At 43.6% G+C, this 17,783-nt stretch overlaps 1 protein-coding gene across 1 annotated transcript in view; it reads right to left on the reverse strand.

Annotated features, from left to right (window-relative positions):
* Positions 1 to 15,630, reverse strand: part of UBTD2 (ubiquitin domain containing 2) — a 91,974-nt gene extending 76,344 nt beyond the window's left edge. Inside the window, exon 1 of the mRNA XM_090064205.1 lies at positions 15,464 to 15,630. Coding sequence (XP_089920331.1) covers positions 15,464 to 15,533 — 70 coding nt within the window. The 5' untranslated portion in view covers positions 15,534 to 15,630. The remainder of the gene's footprint in view (positions 1 to 15,463) is intronic.
* Between the last annotated feature and the right edge of the window lie 2,153 nt (positions 15,631 to 17,783).

Below are 17,783 nucleotides of genomic sequence, written 5' to 3' on the forward strand. Positions count from 1 at the left end.
ACGGTATCTGATGAGACAGGTCCAGTTTTTATATTTAAATACACAAAGAGCTCATTGGTCCCTGCGCGTTCAGATATAATGCTACAAGACTATGAAGCAGATTCTTCTCAGTCACAACTCTGACATAAAAGGGGTTGTCTTTTTTCAAAAGACAGTGAAACTCAGTTATAACACTGTAAGTAACCCTAACCCTGCAAGAGAAGAGGACTAGCAAAATCCTGACAAATTAGGAATCAGATTTCTCCTTACATAGTTTCGGGTAGGTAGACCAAACCCAAATTAAAAGGAAGAAAAGTCAGAGAAAAGACCTTGCTCTTGCCTACCTAGGACAGTCAATTATATTAGCAGACTCTGAAGGATATGGACTGCCTTTTTGTGTGTTTTTTGCCTAGCATAAGAAGCTCCTGGTTCACAATTTTTGCTCCTACGTACAATAATAATACAAAGGACAACCACACACTGAAAGTGCATTTCAGCAAAAGGTAATTCTGAGTGAGATTAATCAGGCAGAATCCTCAAAGCAACCACAACATGAGATGAAAGGAAGAAAAAAAATACTCCTGAAAGCACTGAGTTCCTCCCCCATTACAGCAAGCAGACTCTGGAACATATATTTAAGCAATTGTTTCTTCTACAAGAAAGGCACAGCAATGTGGAGATTTTAGACAACTGGACTTCAATGCAAAAATTATTCATTGAATGTCCTCTCTTCTATGCGAGTGAGGTCTGGGCAACACTGTCAAAGTTTCCTGTTTTAAAAAAGGAACAGCTGTTTTGCAATGATTCACTTCATTCAAATAATGGCAAGAGCATCGCAAATGATTCCACTTAAATACAATTAATTTGACTTCAACAGAAAAAACAAATCCTTTTGCCTACTGAATGAATCATGTAGCACTCAATACAAAGGAAAACAAAACTTTATCATCTTTTAATGTGCATTAGAAGGGGTTTATAAAAATTAGAGGCTTATTTGGATCTACAGTGTATTCATTTCTTTGTATTTTCATGCATTATCAAATTATAATATTCATTCCCGGTCTCTGTGAATGTAGGAGTGATGCTATTGCCATAATAACTGCAAGACTGCAATTTGTCTTTCCCTCCTTTTCTACTCTGATGATGTTTCATTCATAGATGTTAGGGGCTGGAAGGGACCTGACAAGATCATCGGGTCCAGCCCCCTGCAAAATGAGAGAATCTGATAATTTATATGTAACACAAAATATTTGGGGTACACACAATTAATGTATTTCTATTTCAGTTGACCTAGAAAACCCATGGGAAGCTGCTGTAATACTATCAACACAAATGTGTATAATTTGTGACCAGTTTAAAGCCTGTGGATTTAGCTTGTCCAGTGGCGTTATGTTCACTACAAACATTTTTAGGTTTTCAATTTGAGATTTTCTGGTAAAAGAATGAGTTCATTTGGAGAGAGATGGATATTTATAAAATGAAAATAAACTGCAATGTTAAGAACTAATTAAGATACAACTGACAGCAAAAACTTCATTATGTAGTACTGGAGCAAACATTAATAAATCCAAGAAAGATAAGGACTTTGCAGAACTTATTTTAACCAGGCAAATTTGTTGCTGCTATTCCTTGTTTGCAGAAATACACATTGCTTTGAAGCCTTCCTGTAACTACAAAGCCTCCTCTGGTATGTATCTTATTCAGCCCAGCCACATAGATGAGCTATAGAAATACCATTCAAAAGCGAGTTCCAGGCATTTGGTGAAATATTGATTTCAATAGATAGTTGACAGCAGGCACTATAAAAGCATCAGCATCAATCTCAACTCCCTCCCCCCAGCCTTCCCTCAGTAAAGTGCCTCCTTCAGCTTCTGCTTCTTGCCTCTGTCCCAGATGGGCATGTTGCCCCTACACTGGGCTGCGCTGCCCAAGGCCCCTTAGAAGTTGAACACTCCTGATGCATGAAATGAGTTACACAGTGCAAAGGAAGAGATTTGCTGTTGTTCTCAGTGAGTAAGAAACAGGAAAGAAGTTCCTTGGTAGCTGAAGGCATGAAGGAATTATAGGGAGACCTCAAAAATATGTTTTTAAAATGTTCTTGCTGACTTTTTTTTGCACAGCAAATCACAGAAAACATCAGTATAACCTTTACCTCATGCCCAATTTCATTACACTGTCCTCATCCACTACCCTTTTCACCATTAACATTTCCTTACTGCTCGTTTCTCTTCTTTTTTTATGTGCTAACAGGCAAGGGGGATTTGGGCCAGGACTGCTAGAAGAGGGAACTTCTTTGCTATCAACAAACTATAAAAACAGACCTTAAGAAAATTAAGACCATCTACCAATGGGTGACACAGGCTTGGGTTACATATTGTATTTTCAAGAAACGTGAAAGCGACTTGGCTCTGCATGCACAAACTAATTCATCCTGGTAATAAGACACTTGGTATGACTTAGGCCACATCTTATTTCTCATTCACGCAGCTGCATACCTGCAGTTTGGGCACTAAGGCACAGGCTGGGACTCAGCACAGTTGCATCAGCCCAGCTGAGCATGCTAACCAGGATGTACTCTGGCCACATGACTACCCAGGGGGGTGACAGAACTGACTGGGAATGTATAATGCCAGGAAAGTCCTGAAACTTCATTACTACTGGGTGTTAGATACCAGGGGAGGGGAGGAGATGGAAGGACCACCCACTTTTTAGTTCAATAACCTAGTGGTTGGGCCCTTGACCTGGGAGCAGGACAACCACATTCTAGCCCCCTTCACTCACAGGGCTGTTGAATCTGTGCTGTCTGCTTTATAGCAAAGTGCTTTAACTACCAGGCTATGAGCTAGGGCAGAAGAGCACTCTGAGTGATACCTATCCATGGCCTGGTGGTTAGAGTACTTCACTGGGAATCAGGAGACGGACTCAATTCCAATGGGGTGGGGGGCATAGAAACAATGTCTTCCACTCCAAGGACAAGTGCCTTAATCACTACGGTATTAAGCTAAAAAAGGTCATAGGGCTTCCTCCCTTCTTTTAGCAAGCATGCCCACATGGTAGTCCTGTTCTGACAGATGAAAACAGAATCTCAAACTGTGCCTAAGTGCCAAAAACTGAAGTTATGCAGCTATGTAAGTGCCACTTGGCCATGTGAAGGTTAAGCAGGATTTATTCCTTAGTGAGCAAGGCACTGATCCTTCAAATATGAACAGCAGTATTCCCATCAACCTCAGGGGCACTACTTAGGTGCCTGAAGTGAAGCACCCACTTCAGTGTTTGCTGAAAGGGGGACTTACTGAATGCAAGTTTCAGGAAGGCTGAATCAAAAACATTTTGTTCCTTTCTTCAAAACATTTGCCATTTGTAATTCTGGTATTTCAATATCTGCAAGGAACTGCACTTGAAAATATTAAGTCTGGTATATGGGACTTAATGTGGTGCTCTGTAATGCCTTTGTCAAAAAATATTTTATACAAGAAATTGCAAGCGTGTGGATTAGCAATTTTCATTTAAACAATTTACCTCCTCACCAGACAGCTGTCAGGCAGAAATTCCCAATCTTCTAAAATGCTCTTGCTTGCACAGATATTGGGATGCTGATAAATCAGCTGGTGAGGAGCGTATTTACTCACCGTTTTATAAGTACTTTATTTTAAAAGAACCTATTCACAGACAAGATTTTAAAGAAAAAAACCAAATGCTGAGAGAAATCCCTCACAAATCCAGAGTGCTCTTGCTTATAGGACTTAGCTTTGGGACTTCATTTTAAAATACAAAGGAAACAAGCTTTTTATGGTAGGTAGCACGTGCCATATTAAGTTATAATGGTATCTAAGCTAATACAGTGTCTTGATGCAACACTCAAGGGGACTGAAATTCTCATAGACTGGTATCTTCTCACTGTATTGAAACAGAAAAACACTTTTACCTTATGCTGGTCAAACTGTCAGAGCTAGTATTTATAGAGAAGTTAAGCGTCAATAATAGTAGCTCAATCAGCTATATCATTGCTAAATGTCTGCTCATTTATTTAGATCACATAGCATCATTCCATACTAACTACGGCATTAATATCATAAACTCTTGATATTTAATTTCTGATTTTCTTTTTTTTTTTTTGGAACAGTTCACTCTCACTAAGGAAACTCGTGTTTTCATCTCCTCTACACTGTAACTTGAAGAGCATGAAAGGGTAGGTAAATTTTCAAGTTAAGATGGGTAACAAACTCACCTACTAGAAACAAAAACAAAAACAACCTTTCCCTTTTCAGAAATCTCTAGAATTATTATTTTCAAATTTCAGTGTTGTTTAAAAAAAACCCAGAAAAACAAAAAATCTCTTTTCTGCTACTAGCAATCTTCATTGCAATAAGTTTTCAGCCTAACTCCCACATTTAGTTCTGTGGTACCCATGTTACAGTGAGCAAGTTGTAAGACTACTATAATCAAGACTCAAAAATATTTTTGATTGTATGTTTTTCACACACTTTTATTTTCCTGCAAAAGTGACTTTTTTGGGTGGACTGATCATGGTAACTTCAACATAAGAGTTCCCCCCTTCAAAATCTCTGGTCATGTTTGAGTTCTGCAAAGTGACAGAAAAAGCCTCATGTTAACCTGTAAAATTTCTACCAGGTACTCCCACAGTTAACTTCAAAACACCCGTACTTTGAAGTTCTGCTCGTAATAAGATTTCTTTGGAAAGTCCCTAATTCTACTGGTGTTAGAAAAAAACAATGGAAAAACAGTTATGAAAATTAGCTACAATGCATGTACATCTGAAAGCATCAATTGGTCACTATTTGTACTATGTCATTGAGTGCTATTTTTGGTTTAAGATAGTAGGTCCTAACTAGCAAAAAAAGGCTTGAAAACTGCTCCAGTGAATTCATAAATGCACTCTAGCTGGCATTTGAAATGAGCAACTTCTGCACTTGTTGCCTGTAGAATTTGCACTGCTTCTACATTTCACACTATTGTAAGCTGTCAAGATGTGACAGCACTTGTGTCACTGTAAATATTTAAGGTAACTGAAGGATATCAAGCCTCTTCAGCATTTAGAGCAGTAAATAAGCGTTTACATTTCCTGAGATACGTTTTGCAGAGAACTAGGAAATTTTAAAATCCTCAGTACAACATCCAACTTGCACAGCCACATGCTTCAGTTATTACTCACTTTAGTAGTATGTGGCTCACTAAAAATGAGGAAAAGTGAGTAATACTTGAGTGTGTAATGCCAGCAGCATGAGGGCTATGGTCAGCAAAAGCCAGGATGCAAAGTTAAGTATCCAACGACAACATTAAGTAGACCACATGAGATCGACATCCTGCATATTTTATTGCGTACAGATAAAGACAGTAAAATCTCAAGCTACACACAGTGCATTGTAAAACATTTTCCATAAATTATAAAAGCTGCACAATGTGACCGAGTGAAGCCTGCTGTTAGAAGGTTAACTCTAGCATTTGCTGATACTTCAGTAACTCGCATTCCAATTTCAGTGATGGATTCATGCCACTTTGTGCATTTGATGCAGAACAACAAAGGGAAGGGATAACATTTGTTGACAATGTAGAACAATAAAAAGTAACTTTCTTCCTCCAATTCTTAGGTTTTAAGTAGCTACCACATAGAAAGCAGATTCTTCCCATTTTCAGATCACTAATTACAGTTTAAGTGTCTCATTCAGCAGCCCTACCAGGGAGGAATAGCAGAGTAAGTGGCTACAGGCTCTTTCCCCTTTCCCTGTATTTTATTTGGTTTATGCAATGGGTCATTTCATAGCTTTTCATTTCACATGCAGGGTAATTTTGAGCCCGGCCTTGCTCACTGCACCCTTATGCAAAGGAATGTCACGTGACAGGATCCATCATTAGAAATCTGGAGCTATGGTACAGCCAATTCCATCAAGAATTCAGCTGAACAGCCTCTGTGCGTTAGCTCCTGACAAGCAGATTCACCAACCATGCCAAATCCCTGACTGCAGAGTCACAACATAAATGCCAAAAGCTTATCATCACTGTGAGCAAATAAAACTCTCTTGTTTTCAGTGAAGAAGACAAACAGACAACTCTGAAGGCCAAACACATATATAAAGCTCTTGGTGGCCTTGGCATCAACTAAAGGTCAGCAGTCTTTCAGCAAGTGAAAATTCATAACTAGAGTGTATGAAGTGGACAAGATGAAAATCAAGTTGATGTGATAAGCTCATGGTATTGTATTCCTATGGGAATTCAGGATTTGGGAGTCTGAAGTGCGATAAACTTTTATGTCAAATACTCTTTGTTCCTGAAAGTGATTGTTTCCAGTTTCTCTAAGCTGAGGTCAATAAGCAAAACACAGCATTGCTACTAAGTCTCTAACTCAAAAGGGGAAAAAGTCATACTAAAATAACTTTTCAACTTCTGCATGATGTCCCAGGAGCCTGCTATCCAAAGGCAGCTAAAAGGGTGAATAAAAGATTGCCTATTTTATACCAACAACTTTTCCTACCTCCCCACCAAAAAGTAAACAGATGCTTCCAACTGCTGAAGGAAGTATGTGTTAGTCTTCGGTACCTTAACTAGCCTTGTTTATGAGTATACCTCCATGGGTGCTCAATGCCAGCAGTGAAGCCAAGCTTTTATTTATTTTTAGTTTTTACCCTGAGCACTGCTTCGGAAAGCTACAATGAACAGCAGAGGTACTGGAAGTGACTCCTCTACAGAAGGAAGTAGCATTGCATCAGGCCAGTTCAAAAAGTTATTCTGAATATGATGAGACAGGAACTGGGGAACATGAAACTTCTATAAACTACTAGTGTGTACTTGCATATAGTTGGTGTAACAGGTTGCAAAACAGTTATCCTACAACAAAAGCAAGAAAAATAATTAAGTTGTTACAGCACAAGAAAAGGGATCTTAAAGTACAGCACACGCAGTACATTGAAAAAAATCACTGCCTCAGAATTTCTCTTTTTGTGTACAATGTTTGATCATGAACTCATGAGGAAGAGTGGGACTGCTTTTATATATCAAAACTTTCAAGTACCTCAGTCCTTGTTTGCTTATAAAAAGTAAACACCATTCAAGAGTAGGGTGGTTATTTATTATGATTTCTCTTTTAAAAATGACATTAGAACAAAGGAATTTTTGCAACCTTACTTTTAAAGTTACATTGGAGGCTGGCTGTAATCAACTGGAGACTTTTTCACTTGCAAACACTCCTGTGGGAACTGACCCAGCTTACTTATGAATCAAAATTTTATTTCTTAGAAAACATTCCCTCCTCCCTAAAAAAAGTGGTCACTACTTTTGAAAGCTCAGTTCAGGACAGAATACTAATAATTGTACTACCTTCTCCCCCACATTTATTCTGGCCATACATCTTTAAAGCACCACTAATGTTTCATTTATTATGTTTACTTAAAATTCAGTGGAGGTTTTTGCTACTTTCAGCTCTGGAAACCATAACTCCAAGCAGGATCTTTTTTTTAAAAAAAGATCACTTCAAATCAGAATCCAGCTCAAACCACTGCTGAGGGGAAAAGCCAGGAGTGGGAGGGATAGGTGGAGAGAGCAAATGAAAAGAAAAAGCAAATGAAAGGAGGAGTTTCATTAACTGGTCTGCCTCCACAGACAGAAGAGATAACACCTTAATCTAGGACAGAAGTTCAATACACTGATTTAACCTAAATCAGGTGTTTTCAACCTTTTTTAACAAATGTACCCCTTCTGCTTCAAAGTTTCACCTCATGTACCCCTTTATATTTTTCTCTTGTTTTTAAAGGGGGGCAGATCGAGGCCCCTGTGGTGAGGGAGGGAGTGGGGCAGGGCTGCACAGCTGAGGCGGAGTGTGCAAGGGAGCCGCGAGAGCGGTTCATCTGGAGGTGTGTGGGAAGAGGCGTGTGTGCCCCCCCAGACCTGTGCACAGGGTGTAGGCAGCTGCTGCTGCAGGCTAGACTCTGCACCCCACTGCCCCAAGAGCTATGCAACTCCATGTGCCTGCTGCTGTCAGGCAGGCACGGGACAGAGGCACAAACACACAGATGCAGAAACACACACAGACACCACCCCCCTAGCAGGTAAATGTGTGTGGGGGAAAGGGGCGAGGCGGGGCCAGATCGCAAATGGTGGGCCAGGGGTCTGAGGGCAGCGGTACCCCTCTGCAGGCCGCACACGCGCTGCTCGGATGGCTGGACGGGGAGGAGGCGGGGGGTGTCGCATGCGATGGCTGCTGCCACCACTGCCCCACGCCACTGCTGTTGTCACACAACTTTCTCACAACCAGTCGCACATGCAGCTCTGTGGGCTGATGATGGACCACATGCCCAGACAAGCGTGCCACCTGTCACCAGCCCATGGAGCCACACATGCATCTGGCCGTAAGAAAGTGGCGTGGGGTGCAGCAGTGCAGGATGGCAATGGTGGTGGCCACTGTGTGGAACAACCCCCCCCATTTGGCCACCTGAACGGCACATGTGCAATCTGCAGAGGGACACCACTGCCCTCACCCCACCACCCCGGCTCTGCTTCTAGGAGCAGGCACAGGGATCAAGCTGAAGTGGGGGGCAGGGAGGCTCTGCAGTGTAGTGCGTGGGGCCAGTGGTGCTCAGTGCACCCTTCCGTCTCCTCGGGGTATGAAGCAAAATATGGGAATGCACCGGGGGAGATGCTGATGTGCCCCAGGATGCGCTTCATCCCAGCCTGCCTGTGAATAACCACTACAGCATTTCTAAGTACCCTAGGGGTACACATACCCCTTGCTGACAACCCCTGACCTAAATCAATTACGTCCGATACTATATCCATCCAGGTTTATCTTAAACCCAGGGGTGCACCGGTGGACATTTTGGAAGCCAATACGGATAGCTGATTTTTAAGAAGGCACATCAGCTGATACCAATCTGATTTCCGATACACCTGAGTCCAGCTGATAAGTTTATTGTGGTGAAAGGGGGGAGCGGGGAAGGCAGATTAACGCCTCCCCCAGTGAGGGATGGAGTGGGGCTGGGCCAGGCACTGCCCAGGGGTGGTGAGGTTGATGCAGGACGGAACTGCAACTCATCCAGGGAGTGTGGGTGGGGGGCAGGGATGGGACAATTCCTGCTGCTGTGCACCGCTCATCTGGAGGCTTGTCCGGTAGTTCCCGTCACTTGTCTGGAAGGGCACGGGGGTGGGGACTATGTCCCTGGACCTGCGTGGGACAGGGCAGGGCAGGCTGCAGCTGTGGGCTGGGGCCAAGTGGTAGGAGTAGCAGTGGGACAAGCTACTGGATGAGCAGTACGCAGCAGCAGGAGCCCCTCCCGATGAGCTGCAGCTCCATCCATTGCCTGCCCTGCCCTAGCTGGGTAGTGCCTACCCCAGGCCCAGCCCTACTCCCTCCCTCACTGTGGGGGCATTGATCTGCCCCTCCATGCCCCTTCCACCACACCAGATTTACTAGCTGGACACAGCTCTCCAAGTTGCTGGACTTGTGCTTCTTCCTGCCTGCCGCGCTACGGCAGCGTACATGCATGAGCATTTAATTGGCAAATTATCTGGCACTTCAGACTAATTTCTTATATAGTCAGTTTTCCTTACACTGGTGCCAATCTGATATCGGACTGGTGCATCGGTGCACTTCTACTTAAACTGGTTTTGGCCATTTTGAAAAGGTTTGTGCACACTGAACTTCTGTTGCGTTACAGATCTGAACCATGCACCACCTGGCTGGACAGTAGCCCCAGCCCTGCCCAACTCCATCCCCTCCATTCTTCTCCCTCTTTCATCTACCTGCAGGAACTACTCCCCAGGCTGCCTGGTGGCTATGTGCATACATATGGTGCCCCCTGCCTGACCGCTCTCCTCAGCCCCCTGCAGGCTAGAACTCTGCCATCCTGCATAGAGCTTGTTGCAAGACTGCAAAATCCACAGGTTTCTCTGGCTAAATGAGAAATCTGCAGTTTCTTCCAGTAAAGGGGAAAATCTGTGGCTTTCTCCATTTTCTCCATGGAAAATCTGGATCCCTGCTGATCACACATATCGATTTATGTGTAATTTCTGTCCTTAGGCCTTATTTCAGTGTGTAAAACAAAACTGCAGTTATACAGCATAAATCTAACATGGCCCATTAGCCCGAAGAAATGACATGTTTTACTTGTCAAGGGGTGGGTATTTCAAGAGAAAAAATGTTTAGCATCTGATTTTGAGGTGTTCTGGACAAAACACCTATAGTCACTAAGAGCTTCAATTAGTGCTGCAGGGTGCTCATCACAACCAGAAATCAGGCAACTATATAGACTGACCTGAGGATAAGCTCTGACTCAAAGGCTACTGTTGTATAATTTTCATGATATCTTCAAAATATAAGCATGTCATTTCATGTTAAAAAACAGTGCAACTTTTAATACTGCATCTTTCCAAAAATTAACTCCTTAAAGAAAATGACATACAACACAATAAAACACAACAACACACACTGGTCCTGAATATACATACACACAAGATACCTTATTTCAGTATTCTCTGCACAGTTTACAGCAGGAATTACCAGAAATTCAGTACAGTCTTTTCTGCAAAATGGCAGTGATTTGTATTGACACCTATGTCCTGGAATGCACCAGTTTCAGAGCTTGAAATAAGCAGCTCAGACATGCTGTATAACATGTGCTGATCTAAGAGGTGTTTTAAAAGCTATTAACTGTTCAGTCAAAAGATCCTTTCTAAATACCCTATGCTTGCCACAGGGTGAACTACTATACTGGTCAGAGTTGAATGACAAATCTGATTACTTAATATGCAAATTCCTTTAGTCAGTCTTCAACAGAAAAACCACAAAAGCTGTTACTGTAACTCCAAAACAGACAGGATAAGTGCAAACCTACACAATCTCCTAATGAAAATTCTGAAGAATTGTTTGTTCTTCAGTAGACAAAGTGAAGACCAAGAACTGTATTTGGCCTACCAATCATTTCAGTGAGAGACTGGCATAGTCCTACGTTCTGCACTAAGAATTTGAACTCATAATCTGTTAGTCCAGTGAATCAGAGGAGGATACAATCTATTTCTACTTGTTCCTATTGGCAATACAGGTTAACGAGTAGGTAGTAAAGATGACAAAGTCTGAAAGAGAATGACTACAGCATTTTGTAACAAAGGGGAAGAGCAGCAATCCAGCAGGCAGGCTAGAAACATGACAGAAAGAAAAACAGCAGCAATGAGACCACTGCAGTCCAAAGACTTAATCTGTATTGACTTGTCGTACCTGTATTTTAAGATATTGGATCTCTTATCCTCCCTTCACTTCATATAAATACCCGTCTTGCTAAAAACTTAGTAGGCAAAAGAAAGGCAAAACTAACAAACATTTTGAGACTCCTAAAAGGGGTAAGGTTTTTACAGACCTACCAGAAGAAAAGGACTTGACAAAGAATAAAAGAGGAATTTCAAAGGGCCAAAGTTAGAATAAAGACGAACTTGCATGATAGGGCAAGACCCAGATATTGATGATTCCAGCAAAGAGAAATCTCCTCAGTGTTTATGTAATCCTGAACCAAACTGAACATGGCTGGTACAAAACGATTAACATTTTAAAAACAAGCACAAAAAAGTAAAGCTTCCAATGAAAGCAGTAGCTGGGTCAGAAGCATGTTAGGGACAATTTGGCATCAGAGAGTGCAAGAGCCTGACCTCAGAGTGAGCTGTGCTAATTAGCTTGCTGCTCTGCGCAGATTGCTGAGCCCTCACCTAAGCATGGGGCATCTAGGGAAGAAAATTCTCTTACCAATTTAGGTTGGCCACCCCTGAGGAAATGTCTGGGCCCCGCATCCTGAAAGACACTAAAGGAGGATAAAGAGAAAAAGGTATCTTGTGTTTATTTACCATGACTTCCTGTTTAGCATATATCCAAAGGGATATGAAAAGGCACCTGTTGAACGAAGCCTGCCAATAGCAGTACTCAGGATCCTCCTGGTACTTCTTTGGCTATTAGCCAGTGAACACTTCAGAGCAACAATGTTAAGCATAAAACAATATTTTTATGGTTATAAATTGCTGCCTACTGTTATGGTTCTATAAGAGCAGTCATACTGAAAAGTTGGAAACAACCTGGACAGGAAACTTTTCTCTTTCAGCAAAACAAGGACATTATCATCTGCTGATAACCATATATTACTAACAGCCAGCTCCTACCTCTGCTGAAGACTATGTGAGCAGAAGCAAGCTACAAGGCTTCACGCATAACGAGAAATATGCCAATACTTTTCACTCAGCGAATTGTGCAATATATACCCACTCTGCTGCCTTTACCCTGAGAACTAGTTATTTGTAAATCTCTTGCTGCCCTTGAAATATGTCAGCATTAGAAGAAAAAGGAATGGTATTCGGTCAAGCCATTTTAGTATCCTGACTGAGTAGCAAGGGATACTCATCTGAAAACACTAGGGACTGCTTACACAACTCAGAAGAACACACAGAGAGAGGAATATCGGGATTTCATTCACAGGAAAACTCCCCTAACTCTCATGGAGTTAAGTCAGGTTAAAGTAAATAAATTCAAGATCTGACCCCAAGAGTCCTCCAGCAGCAAACACTTATTACTAGCTAACAGGCCTGATCACTGGAAAGGTTAATTAAATAAGAAACTTTTCAAGAAAGGATAAAGCAGTGGAAAAGTAAATTATCTTTCTGAACCCTGGAAATGCTCTAGTTCAGTGGTTTTCAACCTGTGGTCCACTGAAAACTATGGAGGATCTGTACTGTAGACCAGTGGTCTCCAAAGTGGGGTGCGCACAAAACGATCCACTGGGGTGTGGGAAGAAAACAGTACAACTTCTATTTATTTTTATCTATATATGTTGTACATAATATATTAGTACAGTAGTACATGTATATAATTTATAAATAAATACATATACATACATATATTGGGGGTGCATGCTCAAAAATTTTTTACTGATAGGGGTGCGTGATCAAAAAAGTTTGGAGACCACTGCTGTACACTATGGCTGAGGCAGCAGTGTTCATCTGCGGACTCCTAAAAAAATTTGAATGAAGGTGTGGACTCCTTGGCATTGTAAATGTGGGTATTCCCATATTTTGAGTGATTATAGTCATCTTTCACAGACCCCTTAGACACAGCCTGCAGACCCCTGGGGCTGAAAACCACTGGTCTAAAGGGCTCGCGATAGATAACTATGATCAATCAAAATGTTTGTTCACCAGAGCACCCCAAGGGATAACGAGGTCAAACAGTTATAAACTACTGCAAGATTGTTTCAGGCTGGACACAAGGAAGAATTTCTTTACTGTCCAGGCCCTCAAGGTCTGGAATAGCCTGCCATCGGAGGTGGTTCAAGCACCTATATTGAGTAAGTTGGATGCTTAGCTTGCTGGGATCTTATGACCCCAGCTGACTTCCTGCCTCTGGGGGGGCTGGACTTGATCTTCCAAGATCGCTTTCAGCCCTAACATCTATGAAATCTATGAAAAGTATGTGAATACCCACACTTACAATTCAAAGGGGTCTGCACCTCCATTCAAAAAGTTTTAGGAGTCCGTAAATGAAAAAAAAAAAGATTGAAAACAACTGCTGTAGTTAAAAACTGGAATGTTTCAGTTCTAAACTGTTTTCCTGGGGTTTATGATCTGGCCCCATTCACTTGCACTGGGCTGAAAGCTGATACACTGTACTAGATCACAGAATGGAAAATTAGAGACAGAAATGCTTTAATGAACTACCTGGTTCCATCCCCCTTCTAGTCTTGTATTCCTCCTTCAATCATATTCCCATATGCTTTGGCCAGTTTTGCTTTACATGTCTTATATCATAAGAGTCCTGTCCTCTCCCTGAACTACGAGGAGTCCGATTTAATATTTAGCACATTTTATAAAGGTTTTACATTTAAAAAAAAAAAAAAGTGAGAAAGTTGGTCTCTGACATCAGAAGCTCCAAGTTACAGTCATTAACGATCTTTTGAGGTACTTCCAGATTAACTATACCTATTTTAAACAACAGAAACCTGAGTTAACATTTCAAAATACATGACTACTAATAGAAGATAGTTTCTTTTAAATTAGCCCCACACGGTTTAGCTGAAATCGCATCAGATATCACTTTAGAGAGATAGTCTCAAAGTACGTTACCCTTCAAGCATGAGCCAGTGAGCCCTGCAATATGTGCTTTGCTTCTGCACATCCTGGAAAATACAGCTGCTGTATTAATGCACCAATGCACAGGAATTTACTTGCCCAAATAAATAAGGGTGCATGCTATGTAACCATACGTAGAAGCAAGCTCTTAACAAGTAGATCCGGGACTCTGGGTTTCAGCAATTCTGTTGAAATTGCCTGTTTTATATGCTATCATTGAGACTGTAATAACATGGCATTATGTTTGGCTGATACTGTATCTAATCCACTAATTATTATAGTGGAGGGAAAAGTAAGCAGTTAAGGGTGTTTCTATGAAACTATTTCACCTCATAACGCCTGGCTACTGCCGTAGGTCTCGACAGACAATCCCGAACACGTGTGCTGAAAAATCCACATCTGATAATAATCATAAAAGCCTTATGATAGTTTGTTGCTGTTCTTTCCACATGAACCTGTCTCTCTCCTTTCTACTACCATTTGTCAGCTGGCCATTGCTAGCTTGGTGTGGATGAGTTCATTACATAACTCATTTCTCTGAAAGTTTGAAAAAAGAGTCATGCTGTAGACAGCCACCTATTTACTTAAATGGAGTCTGGAGACAAAAATCCTTAATACCTCTAAATATTTAAGCATTTGTGGCCACGCACCCCCACCTCGCAGAGCTCCTGTCATTACAGACAGCCCGTCAAAGCACTGTCACTTTGCTACTTTGCACACGCCGTGTAAAACAGCACCACCACGAAGAACGCCCCATCACATGGGACCAGCGAACAAAGCTGCCCATCATTTGCTGTGAAGAACAACGCCGCTCCGCCGCCGAAGCCATTCGGGGGAGCCAACAGGTCATTTCTAATCCCCTCTTCTCTTTTCCTTTCTTTCCTTTTTTTTTTTTTTGTTTAAACTGAAAAGTTCAAAGAACAAAAAGAAGAAGCTGCTCCATGCTGCAATAGCACTCACGGACCTACCCCGCATGACGCAGGCGTGCATTAAACTGGAGAGACGGGAGGGCTTGCAGCTTCCGTGCTCGACACGGGAACACGGGGTGAGGGTGTCATGACTGGACAGCAAGGATTTAAGTTGGGGGGGGGGGGGAACGACCTCAGCTTGGACTGCGCCGAGAGACGAGACACAGCGGTGTGGCGGGGACGGGGGCTCAGTCCGGGCAAGACAGGACGAGTCTGTGGGGACGGCCCCGCAGCAACGGGGGCACCTGCTCGCGGGGCGGGAGGGGGCGGCGAAGTTGCCGGGCTCGGGAGAAGTTGCCGTGAGGGCAGGCGGGTGGGTGCGGGGAGCTCCCTCAGGCCCGACTCGCGGAGGGGGCAGGCCCGGCCCAGCCCAGCCCAGCCCGGCCCGGGCCGGCCCGGCCACTGCTCACCTCCGGTGCCGTCCGAGGTCTCGTTGAGGCTGCCCGAGGAGTCGTGGTGGGAGCCCACACACCCGCCCATGGGGCCGCAGACCCGCCGCTCACCCGACCTCCGCCGCCGCCGCCGCCGCCGCCGGCCGGGCAGGCGCGATGGCTGCGGGGCCGCCTCCTGCCGCCGCCGCCGCCGCGCCCGCCCCCCGCGCTGCGCCGGCCCCGCCCCCCGCCCCGGCCCCGCCCCCCGGGCAGCCCGCACCGGAGGACTGAGGCGAGACGCTGCTCTGGGCCGGTGCGCCCGGTTCCCCGCTGGACAAATGCGCTCGTCACCTCCGTGCGGCCCTTTTCAACCCCCCCGCCGCCCCGCAAGAAGCCCTGAGGAGGAACAGCTGCTCGGCCTCTTGTGGGCTCAGATCGTGGCGTTATGGATTCATAACTCTTAACGTCTGCCAATACAATTCAGTATGCTGCCTGGCAAGGGCAACACGGTGACTGCGGAGGCGTGGAGGATGCCACGTGCCCCTACATGTGGCCCATGCTCGGGGGTGGCCGAGCCCCAAGGGTCCGGGCTTGGGCCCGGAAGCAGGACGCCCGCCAAAGGTTTTGGAAACATCTGAAGCCTCAGATGCGGGGTACAGGATGTTTGCTAGTAGTAGGGCCACTTGTGGTTCTGGACTGGCTAGTGGAATTTGTTTTGGCTAATTTGGCTTGGAATATGGAAAATATAATTAAAAACAAAAAACAAAACTGAGCCTGTGGTGCCAAAGAGTTTGCAAGAGAGTCAGAGGTGACATGCAGGGTTTGTTGCTTGGTGGAGCGTTGCCTGAACAAGGAACCCAGGAGCACTCCCAGTCTCACCGAGTTCATCGATGCCAGATGGCAGCAGCTCAGTGACGACTAGTGCAAGAGTGATGCAGCAGTTATGTGAAAAGCAAGGATATATTAGGCTGATATCTTTTATTGGGCCCGCTGTGTAGTTGGGATAAAGTTAGACAAGCTTTCGAATGCAAGACATTCAAATGTGAGACCTGAGGAAGAATGTCTTGCATTCGAAGAACGTCTTGCTTGTCTAACTTTCTCAGCTACACAGTTGGTCCAATAAAAGATATCACCCTAAAGAAATCCTTGCCAGCAGCTCAGTGAAGAACTGAACTCAGATATTCCCAGTTCTGCGCTCCAACCATCAATTGCCAGCTCTTCCTTGTTTCATTTGTTTGCGCAGCTAATAAAATCCAATGATTCTACTTAAGTGACTCAATTTTTCGTCTAATCGTGTTGGTTAAAAACAAAGAGACTAGATTCTCAGACCTAACGTGGGTGCAGTTCCACGTACCTAGTTGAAGGTATTTTGTATTCCACACTTGGGCTGAATGCAGATTGTGCTACAAACAAAAGACATTTAAATACTTTAAAGAAAATACAGGTTTCCTTTGCCAGCCATGGGGGTCAGGTTCCTGTGGTTGGCAAAACTGTGGCTGGTAAGACAAAAGGCTTATGGGAAAAATGCAGTTAGGAACTTGAATATGAATAATAAAGGGACATACAGTGTATACAAATAATGTTTATTTACCATTAATACAGGGGTTGTCAACGGGTATGCATACCCCTAGGGTACTTAGGTCATAGGGGGTATGTGTGGGTGGGTGGGGATGGAGTGCATTTAGGCCACGACAGTGGGGTCACCCCGGTGTGTTTACTTCTTGCCTGGGGGAAGGGGAGGGACACGCCAGGTGCCACTGGCCCCACGCTGCACATCGTGGTGCCTCCCCGCACCCACCCGTCTGAATGGTGGGGTAGGTGTGTTTTGTGCCCACCTCCAGCAGCATGTGATTGGATGGTCAGCAGCCTGCAGAGCCATGACTGGCCATAGGAAAGGAGTGTGGCATGTGGCGGCCACCACGTGTGAGCACCCCACCCCTTCACACAGTTGACAGGCTGAAGCATGGCCATGTAAAACCATGGTTACTCAGAACTGTATATCATGTATACAGCATATTAAGGGTGGATACTCAAAACCGTGGTTGGCAAAACTGTGGTTGGCGAGGGAAACCTGTATATAGTGGTCTCTACACATGAAGCACCCTTAAGTATTATCTTGTAGCACAAAAAGATTGTGTGTGGTATGCTGTATGTGTATTAACAGATAAGAGTAATTAGATTAGAGTAATTTATTTCTACAGATGTTTTTATTTAGAACATTAAAAAATAAGCACACTAGGCCTTTTTATGTTTGTTTCCTCTTACTTTTATGATATAATTTTGTTTTGTGGTAGTCATATTGGGAGAGTAGCAAGATTAGCTAGACTTATAAATGCTTTTACTTTTCTATTGAAGGGTC

This window comes from Crocodylus siamensis, chromosome 10 (assembly GCF_052110815.1).
Source record: "Crocodylus siamensis isolate JL-2025a chromosome 10, ASM5211081v1, whole genome shotgun sequence".
Taxonomy (NCBI): Eukaryota; Metazoa; Chordata; order Crocodylia; family Crocodylidae; genus Crocodylus; species Crocodylus siamensis.